This window comes from Notamacropus eugenii, chromosome 1 (assembly GCF_028372415.1).
Source record: "Notamacropus eugenii isolate mMacEug1 chromosome 1, mMacEug1.pri_v2, whole genome shotgun sequence".
Lineage (NCBI taxonomy): Eukaryota > Metazoa > Chordata > Mammalia > Diprotodontia > Macropodidae > Notamacropus > Notamacropus eugenii.
Window position 1 is genome coordinate 101,696,340 of NC_092872.1, and position 14,604 is coordinate 101,710,943.

The following is a 14,604-nucleotide window of genomic DNA, read 5'->3' on the forward strand; positions in this document are numbered from 1 at the left end:
TATAGCAGATCTTTTTATGGTGGGGGAAAAACTAGAAACTGAGGGCACTCAAATTGAGGAATGGCTGAAGAAATTATGAATGTTATGTGAATGTGATGGAATACTATGGTGTGGTAAGAAATGATAAAGGGGATGATGTCAGAGAAACCTGGAAAGATTAATACGAACTGATGCAGAGTGGAGTGACCAGAACTAATAACAATTTGCAAATACCACCAATACCATAAAAACAAACAACCTTGAAGGCTTTAGAACTCTAATCAACACGATGGCTAACCATGATTCCAGAGCACTTGAGATGTGAACCACCTCCTGCCAGAGAGGTGATGGACTCAGAGATCAAACCGAGAAGGGATTTGTTTTTGCTTGGCTAGACACGAGATTTTGTTTTTCTTTCTTTTTCAGTGGTCAAGGGGAAGGTGGGAATGAGAGAAACATTAACATCTGTTAATGATGATTTTGGGGAAAGATCCTTCTGAATCACACCTAATTAGGAGAAGAAGAAATCATATGAAAAAGCTTTGCATTGTTTTGAGTGCTGGTGTAGTCTAGACAGACCAGAACGTCATAGTTCACTATGTGGGAGGTTGGGTACATAGATCCAAATTTGCAGCAACTCTGCTGTGGTGGTTCACCATTTCCCCTTCTGTCTCCCTTAATTTTGTGTGCAATCTTGGTTGCTGTCCCTTTAGACAGTGTCATTAGGAACTCATCTGTCATGTTTGTGTTCCTATAGTTATCTTGCACAGTCTGCGCTCTTGTCCTTTAAATTTCCAGGACACAGAATACATCTAAAAGGGGGTTTGAGTAGTAATGATGTGTCCTACAGATTTAGCCTGAGAGCCATTAATCTATCTGACCATCCACAAACAAATTTAAGCCCCTGTGACTAGAGAATATTGTCCTATGGTGGGCAATTTGGTGACAATACCATGAAATTGACATTGACCACACAGATGTTTATTAAATGCCATTCCAAACAATTCCCTCCATTTTCTTTTTTTTCTCCCTTCACAAGAAAACATAATCCTTTCTGAGTCTGTACATTTTCTTCCTGTGCCTTAAATTTCTGTGAAATGCAACAAAAAAAGGAGTAGAATTTCGAGGCAAGTACAGAACATTAAGTAGCTTCTAGGTCACATTGAGTGTAGACCTGACTTTTTTTGTCCACAACCAGCTCTGCTTTCTTTGGGGACATCATTATATGTTGGTTTCCACAACTGGTTTTGATTCTGTGTATGCATTTATTCATTAGTTCACTTGCTTTGTTTCCTTCCTAGGGGCTCCGGATCATTTTCTCGAATGCCTCCAGGCTCATATTTAGGCTCAGTTCATCCAGTGGCATGAGAGCTACAATCAGGATCTATGCAGAAAGCTATGAGAAGGACCCAAGCAGTCATGACAGGGAACCACAGGTAACAGAACCAGATGTTTCTTGGCATCTGGCATGTGTCTGGCCCTAAATTCTGTAATAGTTTATGTCACACAGTTCTTGTGCTATTTCAAAAGCATGTTGGGGTTTTTGTTGGTTGATTAGTTTTCCCTTGGTGGGGAAAAGGAGTTTGTTCTAGTCTGGGAAAGAGGACATATGGTACTGAATTAAGATATTGACAAGGTGAGTGGAAAGAAGGGGGTAGGTGGATGCAAGAGATATTTTGAAGATAACCATCGGGTCTTGGAAGTGACTGAGTGAATATTGGGGAGAATGAATGAAAAGCTGAGGTTCAAATCAATCAGTAAGAATTTATTAAGTATCTATTATGTATCAGACATCATTCTAAGCACTGGGAATACAAAGGCAATAAGTAAGCAGGTTTTGTCTTTAAAGAGCTTATATTCTATAAGGAGAGACAACATGTAAATATGTAAATAAAATATGAGAAATGAATGCTTGGTAGTTCAGGATATTCATACATTAGCTGCTAGGAGGTTCAGAAAAGACTTATAGAAGACAGCACATGAGTTGACTATTGAAGGAGACAAGAGATTTCACAAAACAGAGTTTCAGAGGGTAAAGCATTCCAGGGATGGGGAACAGCCATTGCAAAGACACTGAGATGAGAGAGGCATGTACATAGAACAGCAAGAAGACCAGTATGGCTGAATTTAGAGTTTGTGAAGGGGAGTAATATGGGAAAAGGCTGGAAAGATGTTCTGGAACCAAGTTGTGAAGGACAAGATTTTATATTTGATCCTAGAGGTATTAGAGAACCTCTGATATATATGAAGTATGAGGATGACATGATCAAAATTGTAGCTTAGGAAAACCACTTTGGCAGTTGAACAGAAGATGGATTGGCACGGGGAGAAGCTTGAGGTAAAAAAAAAACAAATAGGAAATTATGGCAATAATATGAGAGAGAGGTAATGAGGACCCAAACTAGGGTGGAGGCTATGTGAAAGGGGATTTATGCTACAGATATTGCGGAGGGAAGAATGACAATTTGGACAACTGATTGGGCATGTGTGGGTAAATGAAAATGAGTCAAGGAAGACATAGGTTGCATACATGAGTGACTGGGAGGATGGTAGTACTCTTGATCTAGGAAGCATGTTTAGGTTTTCTCTTGAAGAGTTCAATAAATTAATTCCCAAACTGGAAGATAAAAGCTGCCTTGCCTCATGGTGATCATTTGGAGCCATCTAGTAGCAATGATAAATTAGCTCATCATTCCAAGAGTTCTTACTGGAGATGTTACCTTCCCTTCTGGACTAGGCACAAATGTTTATTTTGATAATGGCTATTGTGGTATAGGGCAGAGATGTCAAACTTATCCCTCACTTACCCTCTTTGGCCTGCAACACACTCAAATACAACCTAAACCAGATTGAAATGTAATTGGGAAGTGTTTAACAAAATAAAAAATATAAGTGGACAAAAATAAGTGAACACAATCTAAGTCTAAATACACAGACAGGGATCCTTTTGAATGGTTTAGTGGCCCCATTTCTATTTGAGTTTGGCACCATTGGTATAGGGAACAAGGGATAGGGGATAGGGGATAGGGGATAGGGACTATGCCTCCAGTTGCGTTCGTTCTCAAATTAGTGGTTCTCAAACTTTTTGATCTCAGGAAGTCTATTACACTCTTAAAAAGTACTGGAGACACCAAAAAGCTTTGGTTTATGTGGGTTATGTCTATATCAATATTTATCATATTAGAAATTAATATGATAAATCTTAAAATAGTTTAGATTTAATACATATTTATTAAATACCTGTTATGTACCAGGCACTGTGCTAAAAAAAAAGACTGTCTCTGTCTTTAGACTTTACACTCTAAAGAGAGAGACAACACAAAAGTAGGCAGGAAAAGGTGCTAGTGACAGGACAGGGGGTACCTGGCTTGGGGGCATCTTATTTTGTGGAGTTGAAATCAGAAAGGCCAGAAATATGAAGTGGAGTGAGTTGAGTTGAGTTTGGTTTTTACCTACTATAAGAGAATATACTGGGAGGAGTTGGGTACTCCAGCCTCCAGACCTCCAGTCAGAGGGAGAGGAGGCTGTGGGAGGTGGTGTCAATAAAGGCTTGAGTTAGCAGCAGGGTGATGAGTTTAGAGGTGATGAGCTTATTCAAAGTGGAGCAGTTGAAATCAGGCAGGGCAACAAATGAAAAGGGAAGAAAAATGTATTTTAAATACCAATAATAAACTCAATACATTTTACATGTTATCTGCAAATCTCTTTAATGCTTGTTTTAAGAGAAGACAACTGAATTCTCCTATCTGCTTTCCACATGCAGTGTTTTGTAATACGTTGTCCTTGTGAAAGTATACGAAGAAAATCTGGCATCACACATATATAGCTGGAAAAAGGAGGGATACTCTACTGTGCAAATAATGTTTTGGTATTAGTATTAAAATAATTTTGACCCTAAGGATCTGCTGAAAAAGTCTTGAAGACCCCCAGGGATTTGCAGACCACACTGGGAGAAATAGGAAATTCCCTGGGGAAAGAAATTCCTTCTACCTATGCAGGTTTGATATAGGATCACAGAAGTTAGACTGAAACCCAGTTTTTAATATCTGCAGAACAGTTGTCAAGTTGCACTTTTAAACAAATGTTCTAGCTAGTTTGCTCTCTCTTTCTCTGTCTCTCTCCCCCACCTCTGCTCCCTCTCTCCCTACCACACTAATTATAGTGTAGTAAAGCCTGACCAATTAGCAACTAGAAAGATAGTAACATAAAAGCCAAATATTACCAGTCATATAATTGTAAATATATAGTTACAATACATTACATATGTTGTATTATATATAACATATATTTATAAACAGATATGTATTTGTGTGTATATGTATATACGTATATATATATGTATACATATACATGCATGTATATATACATATATACTCCACTTTATATTTTCTTCACACATACACACACACACACACACACACACACACACACACTCATTGTGTTTGTCCGTTGTTCTCAAAGAGGACCATGACATCAAGGAATGATGACATGACTTGCAGTTGACCTGGATTTGAGTGAGGGACATCTGTGCAAGGTCACCAGCCCCACTTTCTCCTCCAGAGCCATCTGGGTCCAATGGTCTGATATTCATCAGGACTATTGGAGATGGCCCAGGATGCAATGGGAGACCCTGGTCCTTTTAGATTAAAGTCTTTTGACCCAGGATGCAATGGGAGACCCTGGTTTTTTTAGGCTAAGGTCTTTTCAGGTTCCCACTTTGAATGAGCTATGCCCATTCAGTGAACAGTCCTCTTTAAGAAGTGAGTCAAAGGATGACCCCTTTCATAAAAAAAAACAATCAGACTGGGAGGGGAAGACCCTCAGGGTTTCTGGCCAAGAGAGAAACAGTTACTATTTACTATACACATACATATTATACTTGAGTGCACACACACACACATACATCCCCCTTGAAGATGAAACTCATACAACTGCCAGTAGAGGTTTTGTGTATATGCTTGATTCCTTGTGAAGATGTCCACTGATAATTTATATTAAACTCAGCTGTCAGTGTGTTTGTTTTCCTATTCTGTATATAATACATAATTTATTTGGTAAAGTGTTTAGGAAATCTCTTAACGGATATTTCCCACCCTCTCTCTGGTACTCTTTTGCCTTAGTACACACAGCTGAAGCACAGCAATTTCCAAAACTAGAGATATAAATTAGGAATTCCTTATAGGGAGACAACTATAACTGGGTCAGGGAACTCTTGAAAGATGGGACGAGGGGAGTTATCAGACCTTCCCTGCAGGAAGCACTGTAGCAATTCTTGCCACCAAGTCCTTGACTTTGGGTCAACAGTCTATTTCAGCTGGAGAAACCAAAAACACAACATCTGCTTTTGGGTCCAGCAAAGCAGTTGGTTTAGAGACAGGTGGTTCTTCTCCAGTGTTTTTATTCTAGGCCTCTTCCCTTAGATTTGTTGCAGATGTATGTTTATAGATTGACATAGGTGAAACTTTTTTGTTTTATTTTTAAAGAAATATTTGCCACTATTTTAATGAAAAAAATAAGTTGGGTCCCTCCTTTCTCCCTCTCAGTGGACACAATAGTAGGTGAGGGAGGAAGGTGGGAGAATGGAGTGGGGTTTGTATTAATAATAATAAGAAGAAGAGGGATTGAGCTGAACCTGGGTGGTTTGTCTGGCACCCTACATACCTACAGTCCCCTTAGCTCAGAGATCCATGGGAGGGCCCAAGCACCTTGAAACCCCTTTTCCAATTCCCCCTCCCAGATTCTGTTCTACCTTTCACACCCACCCAACCCATTAACTAAAGGAAAGAGGATATACTAGAGATAGAGATGGCAGGAGATACAGCCCAACATCCATTTATGCCTTCTCTGGTAACTACCCTAAATGACCTCCAAACTGTCAGCACATACTTCTCCCACAGTCCTACTCTGGGCTTCCTCTAAGGATAAGGTACTGTCATCATCTAAACTTTCCCACTTACCTCTTCCCTGAAAAGGATACACTACAGTACTAGCAACAGCGCCTTATGTTACCAACATATTCAGTGAATGGTGGCTCCTGAGCTATGTTAAGTAGGTCAGTTAGAGAAGCTTCTTCCAGGCATAGTTCATTGAGTTTTAGATCTTTCAAGCACACATTCTAATCACTGTTGTTTCTTCTATAATAATGGGCCTCCTTAAATGGTGTCATAAATTAACTGCATACTCATTTCTAACCATTTACAAAACTCTTCTAAGTCAAGTTACAAATTAGAGCAAGATTTAAAGAAATACGAATGCCCATGTATGTGTCTTCTTTCTCTAAACTTAACCGTTTCAATCACTGTTTAAACTTGAGTTTTTAACTTTCATTACCCTATGGTGCTAATGACATCATCCCTTGTCTGTTCTCTCTTTCCGGGGAAGTGAGAAGAAATCCTTGGTTTATCAAAGAGAAAGGACCTCATGCTACTTCTGATTATTACTTGAGTACCTAGAAGTGGAATTCGGCTCCACCATAGACCTGGAGTCCTAAATTGGTCCTTTAGCCATTTTATCTTCCTTTTTTATGCCATGTTCCAGAGGAGAGAGAAGGAAAAGTCAGGGTTTATAGTGATTCTACCTACTCATGTTGTTCAGTCATACCTGACTCTTTGTGACCCCATTTGGGGTTTTATTGGTTTGCCATTTCCTTCTCTGGCTCATTTCACAGATGAGGAAGCTGAGGCAAACAGAGTGAAGTGCCTTGCCCAGGGTCACACAGCTAGTAAGTGTCTGAGGCCAGATTTGAACTCAGGAAGATGAGCCTTCCTGTCTCCAGACTCAACACTCTATGCACTCTGGCCCCACTTACCTGCCCCAGTGCCTATTCTCAGCATACTAATATACTGTTAGTTGAGCACCTACTAAACAAGGATTGCTTCGGAAGATGTGTTTCTTCTGCATGATACCATTCCTGCCAATTCAATCCATCCTCTGTGTATAGGGTGGGTTTTTTTTCACAGACACATTAAATTTTAACTAGTTCATTTTCTCTTTGGCCACTATTTTTTTCTCAGAGGTATCAGATCTTTTTCTTTTCTGAACATTTGAGCAGCACTAGTTTGAGTCACAGAGTGAGTTCCTCATGAGTATTCATAAATAGTTTGAGGTAAGTGCCTGGGAAACTATATTATGAACATAATCCCATGTGATTCAGAATTATCTCCTATGGTACCAAGGAAAGCACGCCATTAATAATATAGGCATTTTCACCTATAGATATACATCTTGGCTTTCCATTTAGAGCTTTTCATATTGCAGTTATAGGAGTGTTGCCTCATTCAAATTGATATTTTGTTTTTCACCTCTGTTGTACTCCCTCTGTGCACTTCCCCAGCTTAAATTTACATTCATAATAGAGGTCCCTAGAAGGTGACCTAGGTTCTAGAACTACCTTAGGTTCTAGGTGGTTCTAGGTTCTATGGTCCTGGCTCTTACAGCTATAGCTCACATTCCACAACCAGAGTTGTCCTCCTAACAATTAACCAGAAGATACAATTAGTTCAAAACAATGGTATTTTCTTTTTCTTTTCTTTTTTTTGTTTTCTGTGATTCAGTGTTTTATTTTTTTCCCTAATTACACGTGAAAACAATTTCAACATTCATTTAAATTTTTTTTTCAGTTTTAAATTCTCTTTCTTATGCCTCCTCTCCTCCCTCATTAAGAAGGCAAGCAATTTTACTGAGGCTCTACGTAGGTAGCCATACAAAACATATTTCCATGTTAGTCATGTTATGAAAGAAAACATAGAAAACAGAAACAACATCAAAAAACAAAGAAAACAAAGAAAAAGTATGTTTCAATCTACATTCCGATTCCATCTGGAGGGGGATAGCACTTTTTCATCATAAGTCCTTCAGATGTGTTTTGGATCATTGTATGGGTGAGAAGAGCCAAGTCATTCGCAGCTGATCATTGTACAATATTGCAATTACTCTGTACAATGTTCTCCTTGTTCTGTTCACTTCATTTTGCATCAGTTCATGTAAATCTTTCCAGGTTTTTCTGAGAGTATCCTGTTCATAATTTCTTATAGTGCAATAGTATTCCATCACAATCATGTACAACAGCTTGTTCAGCCATTTCTTGACTGGTGGATATTCCTTTAATTTCCAATTCAGTCCCACTATTTAAAGGATTGTTTTAAATATTTTTGTACATATAGCTCCTTTTCCTTTTTTCCTTTTGATGTTTTTGGGATACAGACTTAGTAGTGGTAGTGCTTGGTCAAAGGGTATGCATGGTTTTATAGCCCTTTGGGCTTAGTTCCAAATTAATGTACAAAATGGTTGAATCAGAATACAACTTGACCAACAGTGTATTAGTGTCTCAGTTTCCTCATGTCCCCTCCAACATTTGTCATTTTCCTTTTGTATCATATTAGCCAATTTGATAGGTATGCAGTGGTAGTGCGGAGTGTTTTAATTTGCATTTTTTAAATGATAGTGATTTAGAGCATTTTTTCACATTATTATAGCTAGTTTTGATTACTCCCATCTGAAAATTACCTGTTTATATTCCTTGAACATTTATCAACTGAGTTTATCAACTGAGGACTCTTAATTTTATAAATTTGACTCAGTTCTCTATATATTTGAGAAATGTGGTCCTTTTCAGAGAATTGTACTGTAAAATTTTTTCACAGTTATGATTATTAACTGTGTATTTCCCTCCATTCTGTCCCTCCATTTATCCTATTCTCTCTCTCCTTTCACCTTGTGCATCCTCAAAAGTGTTTTGCTTGTCTTTTACCTACCCCAATCTACCCTCACTTCTATCAACTCCCACCCCTATCTCCTTTTATATCTTTACCTTCTTACTTTCCTGTAGAGTAAGACAGATTTCTATACCCAAACGAGCATGTCTATCATTCCCTCTTTGAGTCAATTCCAATGAGGGTAAACCAATTGTATTTTCTAAGAATGAATACAGACAGTAGCTACAAAGCATGACCCCCCCATGAGTCTGAAGTGCCACCTTTACAAATACACACAGTGGTAAGATTGTACACAAACTTAAAGTACAGTGCACTTTGAGATACACATGTAGGGAATATATGTGACCAAGGCTACTCGGTCTTTTGATACTAAGGTCTTTCTCTCCTATGGAGTCTCCTCAAAGCTACCCTCTGGATGTATTATCTCTGCTATACAGGTTATTCAGCTGGACTTCCAGGGTCTACTCCTCACAGGGCACAACAACCCTTGTGAATCCATAGTTAGCTCCCTTCTCTGCTGCCAAGAGTGATGCTCCTTATAGTCTCTTCTTGTCTCAAAATGGCTGTTTCTTTGTATCCATGTCTGTCTGGAGTTCGTGTCTCTGCTTTTTTATCTGTGCCTCAAAGTGTCAAACTGGCTCTCCAACTGTTGGATGAGTTTTGCTCCCACTAGGCAGGTAATTCCAGCTGGCCACTGGGGGTTGGGAGAAGAAAAGAAAATTTCCCCTCCCAACTAAGAGGCAAAGAACTAGGTTTTCCTCCAGCTGCTAACTCTGTCTTCCATACATTCAAACTGATTTTTTAAAGACCCTCTGGGAGCATGGCCAATCATTGCTCATCTAACCACGTTGCTCCTTTCTGACTCATTTGGACGGAAGTACTTGTAATTTATAAAGGGAGAACATATTAACACATCTGTGATGACATCTTAAGCTACATCAACTGAATTGGGGTAGGGAGAGAAATGAAACTTCTCTCACATACACATACCTTACTCCTGAAAGATAGGTTTTGTCTATCAATGTGTGTGAAGAATCACAAGAATCTCAGGGATAGAACCTCAAAGGTCACCTAATATAACTCATACCTGACTAGGGACCCTCAATTATTTGCTGTCTGGCCTCTGTGTCGAGTCCATTCTATGTGAGGAGAGCTCTAATTAAAAGATTTTCTCTCCCCACCCCACCTCCCTCTCTACTTCTCTTATATCAGGTTGAATTGTATTTCAGAATATTGTTGAAATTTCTATTTCTTTTATTCTGTGGCCAAGAAAAACAATTTTTATCTTTTGCATAATAGCTATTAAGAGCTTGAAGAAAACTATCACGTCTCCCCCATATCCTTTTCGCCTTCAGACTAAACAAACCCAAGTTTCTTCATCTAATTGTCATATGGCATAATTTGCCATGGTTCTGAGTCTCCTCCGTCTTCCCGCATCGACTTTCCTGGTTTTCCTATTCTCAATGTCTCCTAGGTCATCAATCCACTTCTGAAGCACCCAGAACTGATTGTTGTTTTCCAGGTGTGGCTTAGCCAGGACAGAGGACAGTGGGATTTTGTGCCCCTTTTGTAGCGGTTTTGCTTCTTTTACTGTGATATTAGATGGTAGTTAATCTTGCTGGCTGTCTTGACACAGTCTTAAGTCATGATGAGAATTCAGCCTTCCAAACCCCTCAGGTCTCTTTCACATGAACTTTTGTCAACATAGCATGGTTCCCCTATCTGGTATTAGTGCGTTTTTTTTTTTTAAGCCCAAGTGTTTTACATCAGAATCTTATTACAGTCAGCCTGATATTCCAGTCTCTTGAGGTCTCCTTGGGTTCCAGTTCTACCATCTAGCACATTAGCAATAACGTTCATCTTTGTGTCATCTACGCATGTGATGCATGGGCCATCGACCCCTTTAAGTTACTGATACAAATATTGAACTGAATGGAGCCGAGGACAGAGTCCTGAAGGTAACATTTCACTAAAGATCTCCCTTCAGGGAGCCATTATCATCATTCTCTGGGTCTAGTCATTCAATCAGATACGAGCGTACATGAGTGTATATTAGGTGGCAGGATGTGTCCTTGTGTACTTAGGTATTTGTAAAATGGGGTAGGAGAAGATTCAGATGAGATGATTCTCACTTTAAGATATTAAGGGTAAAAGGAGAAGAGAATTCTAAATGCTTGTGAGACACAGCTTTGGATATTTCCTTCCTCCTCTTTGGCCAGACTAAATGGGAAGCAATAATTTTATGTGTGTAGGGTTATATTTGTTTTTCTATGATTAGTGAGTCTACTAACCCCTCATATTATTCTAGGCAATTGTTCGGTTGTTTCAGTTATATCCCATTCTTTGTGACATCATTTGGGGTTTTCTTCACAAAGATACTGGAATGGTTTGCTCTTTCCTTTTCCAGTTCATTTTACAGGTGAAGAAACTGAAGTAAACAGGGTAAAATGACTTGCCCAAGGTCACACAGCTAAAAAAATGTTTAAGGCTGGATTTGAACTGAAGAAAATGAGTGTCCCTAACATCAGATCTGTTGCTCTGTCCATGATCCATAGAGAACTCCCACTTCTCATGAAACAACTTCCTCACAATTTCGAATTCCTTTCCATCAATTTTACTTTAAAAAAACTGGAGTTAATGAAAAGTTTAAAAAAATTAACTTCTTTGAATTTCACATTTTTCCTTGCCCTTTCTACCCTGAGAGAATTGCTAATGAGCAGTGAAAACAACTAAAGGAAGAGGAAACCACTAAGGGCTTGGACAATCCAGTAACTTTAATGAATTTTGGTTAATAATCAAGGTTTGACTGGAGTTCTTAGACTGAGCTTTGTGCATTCCCACCACACCCTTCCTCATGACCCACATTGTAACATGATGTTTGTCCTCTGTATTTCCTTCAAATTCAGGGATTTCTATTTCTATCTGTGAGAGGCAGTGATAGGATAGAAGGATAGAAAGCCAGGACAGAAGGGCTGTCCTCTGAATCAGGAAAACCTCCATTTAAGTCCACCTCCACCTCCTGACAAATACTTACTGGCTGTGTGACCCTGGGCAAGTCACTTAACCTCTCAGTACTCTGGCTCTCTCTAAGACTATACATTTCAGAATAGTTTCTGATCTGCAGCAGTTAAGGGAGTTTCTGAAGCTGACATTCCCTATCTAAGAGTGGGGAACCTGTGGTCTCAAGGCCACATGTGGCCCTCTAGGTCCTCCAGTGTGGCGCTTCGACACACTTCACAGAACAAATCTCCCAAGGGGTTAGGAAATTTGGATTCAATCAAAAGGCTACACTGGAGAACTAAGTGAGCCATATGTGGCCACAAGGTCACAGGTTCCCCATCCCCGTGATACCAATGAAATGACTGGTCTGGAACAACAACAAAAATTTGTTAAATTTTACTTAGGGGTTCTTAAACATGAGGGGGTTTTCCATCTTTAATTCAATTATTGATGTTCCAGTTCTATTTATATCACATTCATTTGCTGTGGAATGTCATAATTAGATTACCCTCTCTCTTATGCTTGATAACAAAAAAGATAGCCCAGAAATGGCCTAGGGGACGCAGTGGATAGAGCGCTGGACCTGGAGACAGGAAATCATCTAGGCTTGCTTCACTTTCCTCAAGAGTAAAATGGGGGTGGTAATTACCACTTACCTCACAGGGCTGTTATGAATATCAAATTAGATAATATTTGTAAAGCACCAGCATAGTAAGTGGCAAATAGAAGTTACGAAATAAATGCTTCCTTCCTTCCTTTCCTCCTTGCCTCCCTCCCTCCCTTCTTTCCCTCCTTTCCTTCTTTCCTTCCTTCTTTCACTCTTCCTTTCTTCTTTATTAGGAAATGTCATCCTAAGAGTAAGCCTCCCAGAAATGCTAATCTCTCTAGATTTATATCTCCAAGATACCTAGAAATGTTAACATTGTGATAAAGATTGATTCTCTAGTGCAGCACTGTGAGCCCTCAGGGAGTAATGATAATAGAGCATAGATTTAAAAGTGAAAGGGACCTAGGTGAACCCCTTCATTTTACAGAGCAGATAACTGAAGCTTATGTGTGTGTGTATGTGTGTACGTGTATGTGTGTGTGCATGTGTGTGTGCATGTATGTGTGTGGATGTGTGTGTATATGTGTGCACATGTGTATGTGTGTATGTGTGTGCATGTATGTGTATGTGTGCATGGCAAATACTTATCTGTATGTATTTAACTCTTCATTGGGAGATTCCTACAACAATGAAATTGTATTTCATCAGTCCGAATTCTAAACGCTTGATATTACGTTACTTTCCCCTCTACATCCTGTTCTGACATATTTCTTAACAAGCAGGCATTCTTTAGTCTTGATGTCCTAAGAATACCACCTGCACTTGCCTGTGATAAACTCTATGGTTCCTTTCTTGCTCTGTGTGTGTGTCTATATCCGTCTGTATCAGATATATACATATGTATCATTTGTTCCTGTTCTTTCTTCTACTTTACCAAAACTAATTCTAATTCTGATTCTATAATACTAATCTTGATAACAGGAAAGAATAAATGAGTAGAAAGCATCAGAGAAGAGGATTCAAACCTAGGTCCCTGGACTCTTTCCATGGCACTATTTATAGTTCAGTGGTTTTTCAGTTGCATATAACTCTTCATGACCCCATTGGGGGTTTTCTTGGCAAAGGGTCTAGAGTGGTTTGTCTTTTCCTTCTCTGGCTCATTTTACAGATGAGATAGCTGAGGCAAATAGGGTTAAGTGACTTGTCCAGGGGTCACACAGCTAGGAAGTGTCTGAGGCTGGATTTGAACTCAGGAGGATAAATCTTTCTGACTCCAGGCCCTGTACCACCTCACCTAGCTGTCCTTTACAGCACCATGCTAACACCCCAATAGCTCACTTTTCTGTACTACTTTAAGGTTTGTAAAATACTTTATATATAGCATTCCTACAAGATAGGTAGTGCAATTATTATTATCCACATCTCACAGATGAGGAAATTGCGACTCTCAAAAGATAAGGGACTTGCCCATGATCACCCCATTTATCTTAGGCAGGATTTGAATGATTAAGTACTATGAGGATTAACTCTCAGATTACAGAATCTGTGATATCTGTTTGCATTTTAAAAACTTCATTGTGATAATTCTCCTACCATCTTCATTTCTGAATATATCCTTCCCTTCTATAACCCAGCAAGCTATTCCATAGAACCAAGAATTTTAAAAATAGGGAAATAGGTTGTTTAAAATTAGCACATTGACTGAGTCTGACAGTATATAAATGATATTTCTAATTTGCAGTTCCCATATCTTCAAAGAAAGGAGGGAGCAATAATTTCTGCTCTCTTCTTCTGGGAAGTGTGGTGTGGTAAAGAGAAAACCCGGGAAGGCCTGGGTTCAAGTTCTGTTTCTAACATAATTTGGGCAGGTAACTCTCTAAGACTAGAAGTCATGAAGAAGATGTCTCCCTGCATTAGTAGAGGTAGTTACCTAGGGCAATAAAATGATAGATCCAATCCTTTTTCTTCAGGAAGTTTATGAGACAACACTTTGTGAAAAAAAGATTTCCAATTCATTGTTTTCCCAAATATCTCTGGAAATATAATGCAATAAAGAATGTAACTTTGAAAAAATGCACTTTGCCAATGAGCATCTACTACTTTGGAATGTGTTAGGTCGGTGGGTTAATGGCCCTGGGAACTAGTCAGCTACTCCCAGCATTGACATTGTCTGTGGGAGCTTCTGCTAACTATGCATACTCCTTGTGTTGGAGTGAACAGTTCTGGGAATGAAGACGATGATTCATTCCAACATATGTTTCAGCTCTTGATCTTCATTTTGAACCTGGTTTTCTGGGTCATTTTTGAGAGTGGTTAAATGTAACTGTGGTCTGTGAAGAACAACTAGCTCATTCTTTATAAAAC

General features: G+C 39.1%; 1 protein-coding gene across 1 annotated transcript in view; it reads left to right on the top strand.

Moving 5' to 3' along the window:
- PGM5 (phosphoglucomutase 5) overlaps window positions 1-14,604 on the top strand; it is a 215,362-nt gene that overhangs the window by 182,360 nt on the left and 18,398 nt on the right. The window contains exon 10 of the mRNA XM_072611005.1: window positions 1,281-1,415. Within this exon, the coding sequence (XP_072467106.1) occupies window positions 1,281-1,415 (135 nt within the window). The remainder of the gene's footprint in view (window positions 1-1,280; window positions 1,416-14,604) is intronic.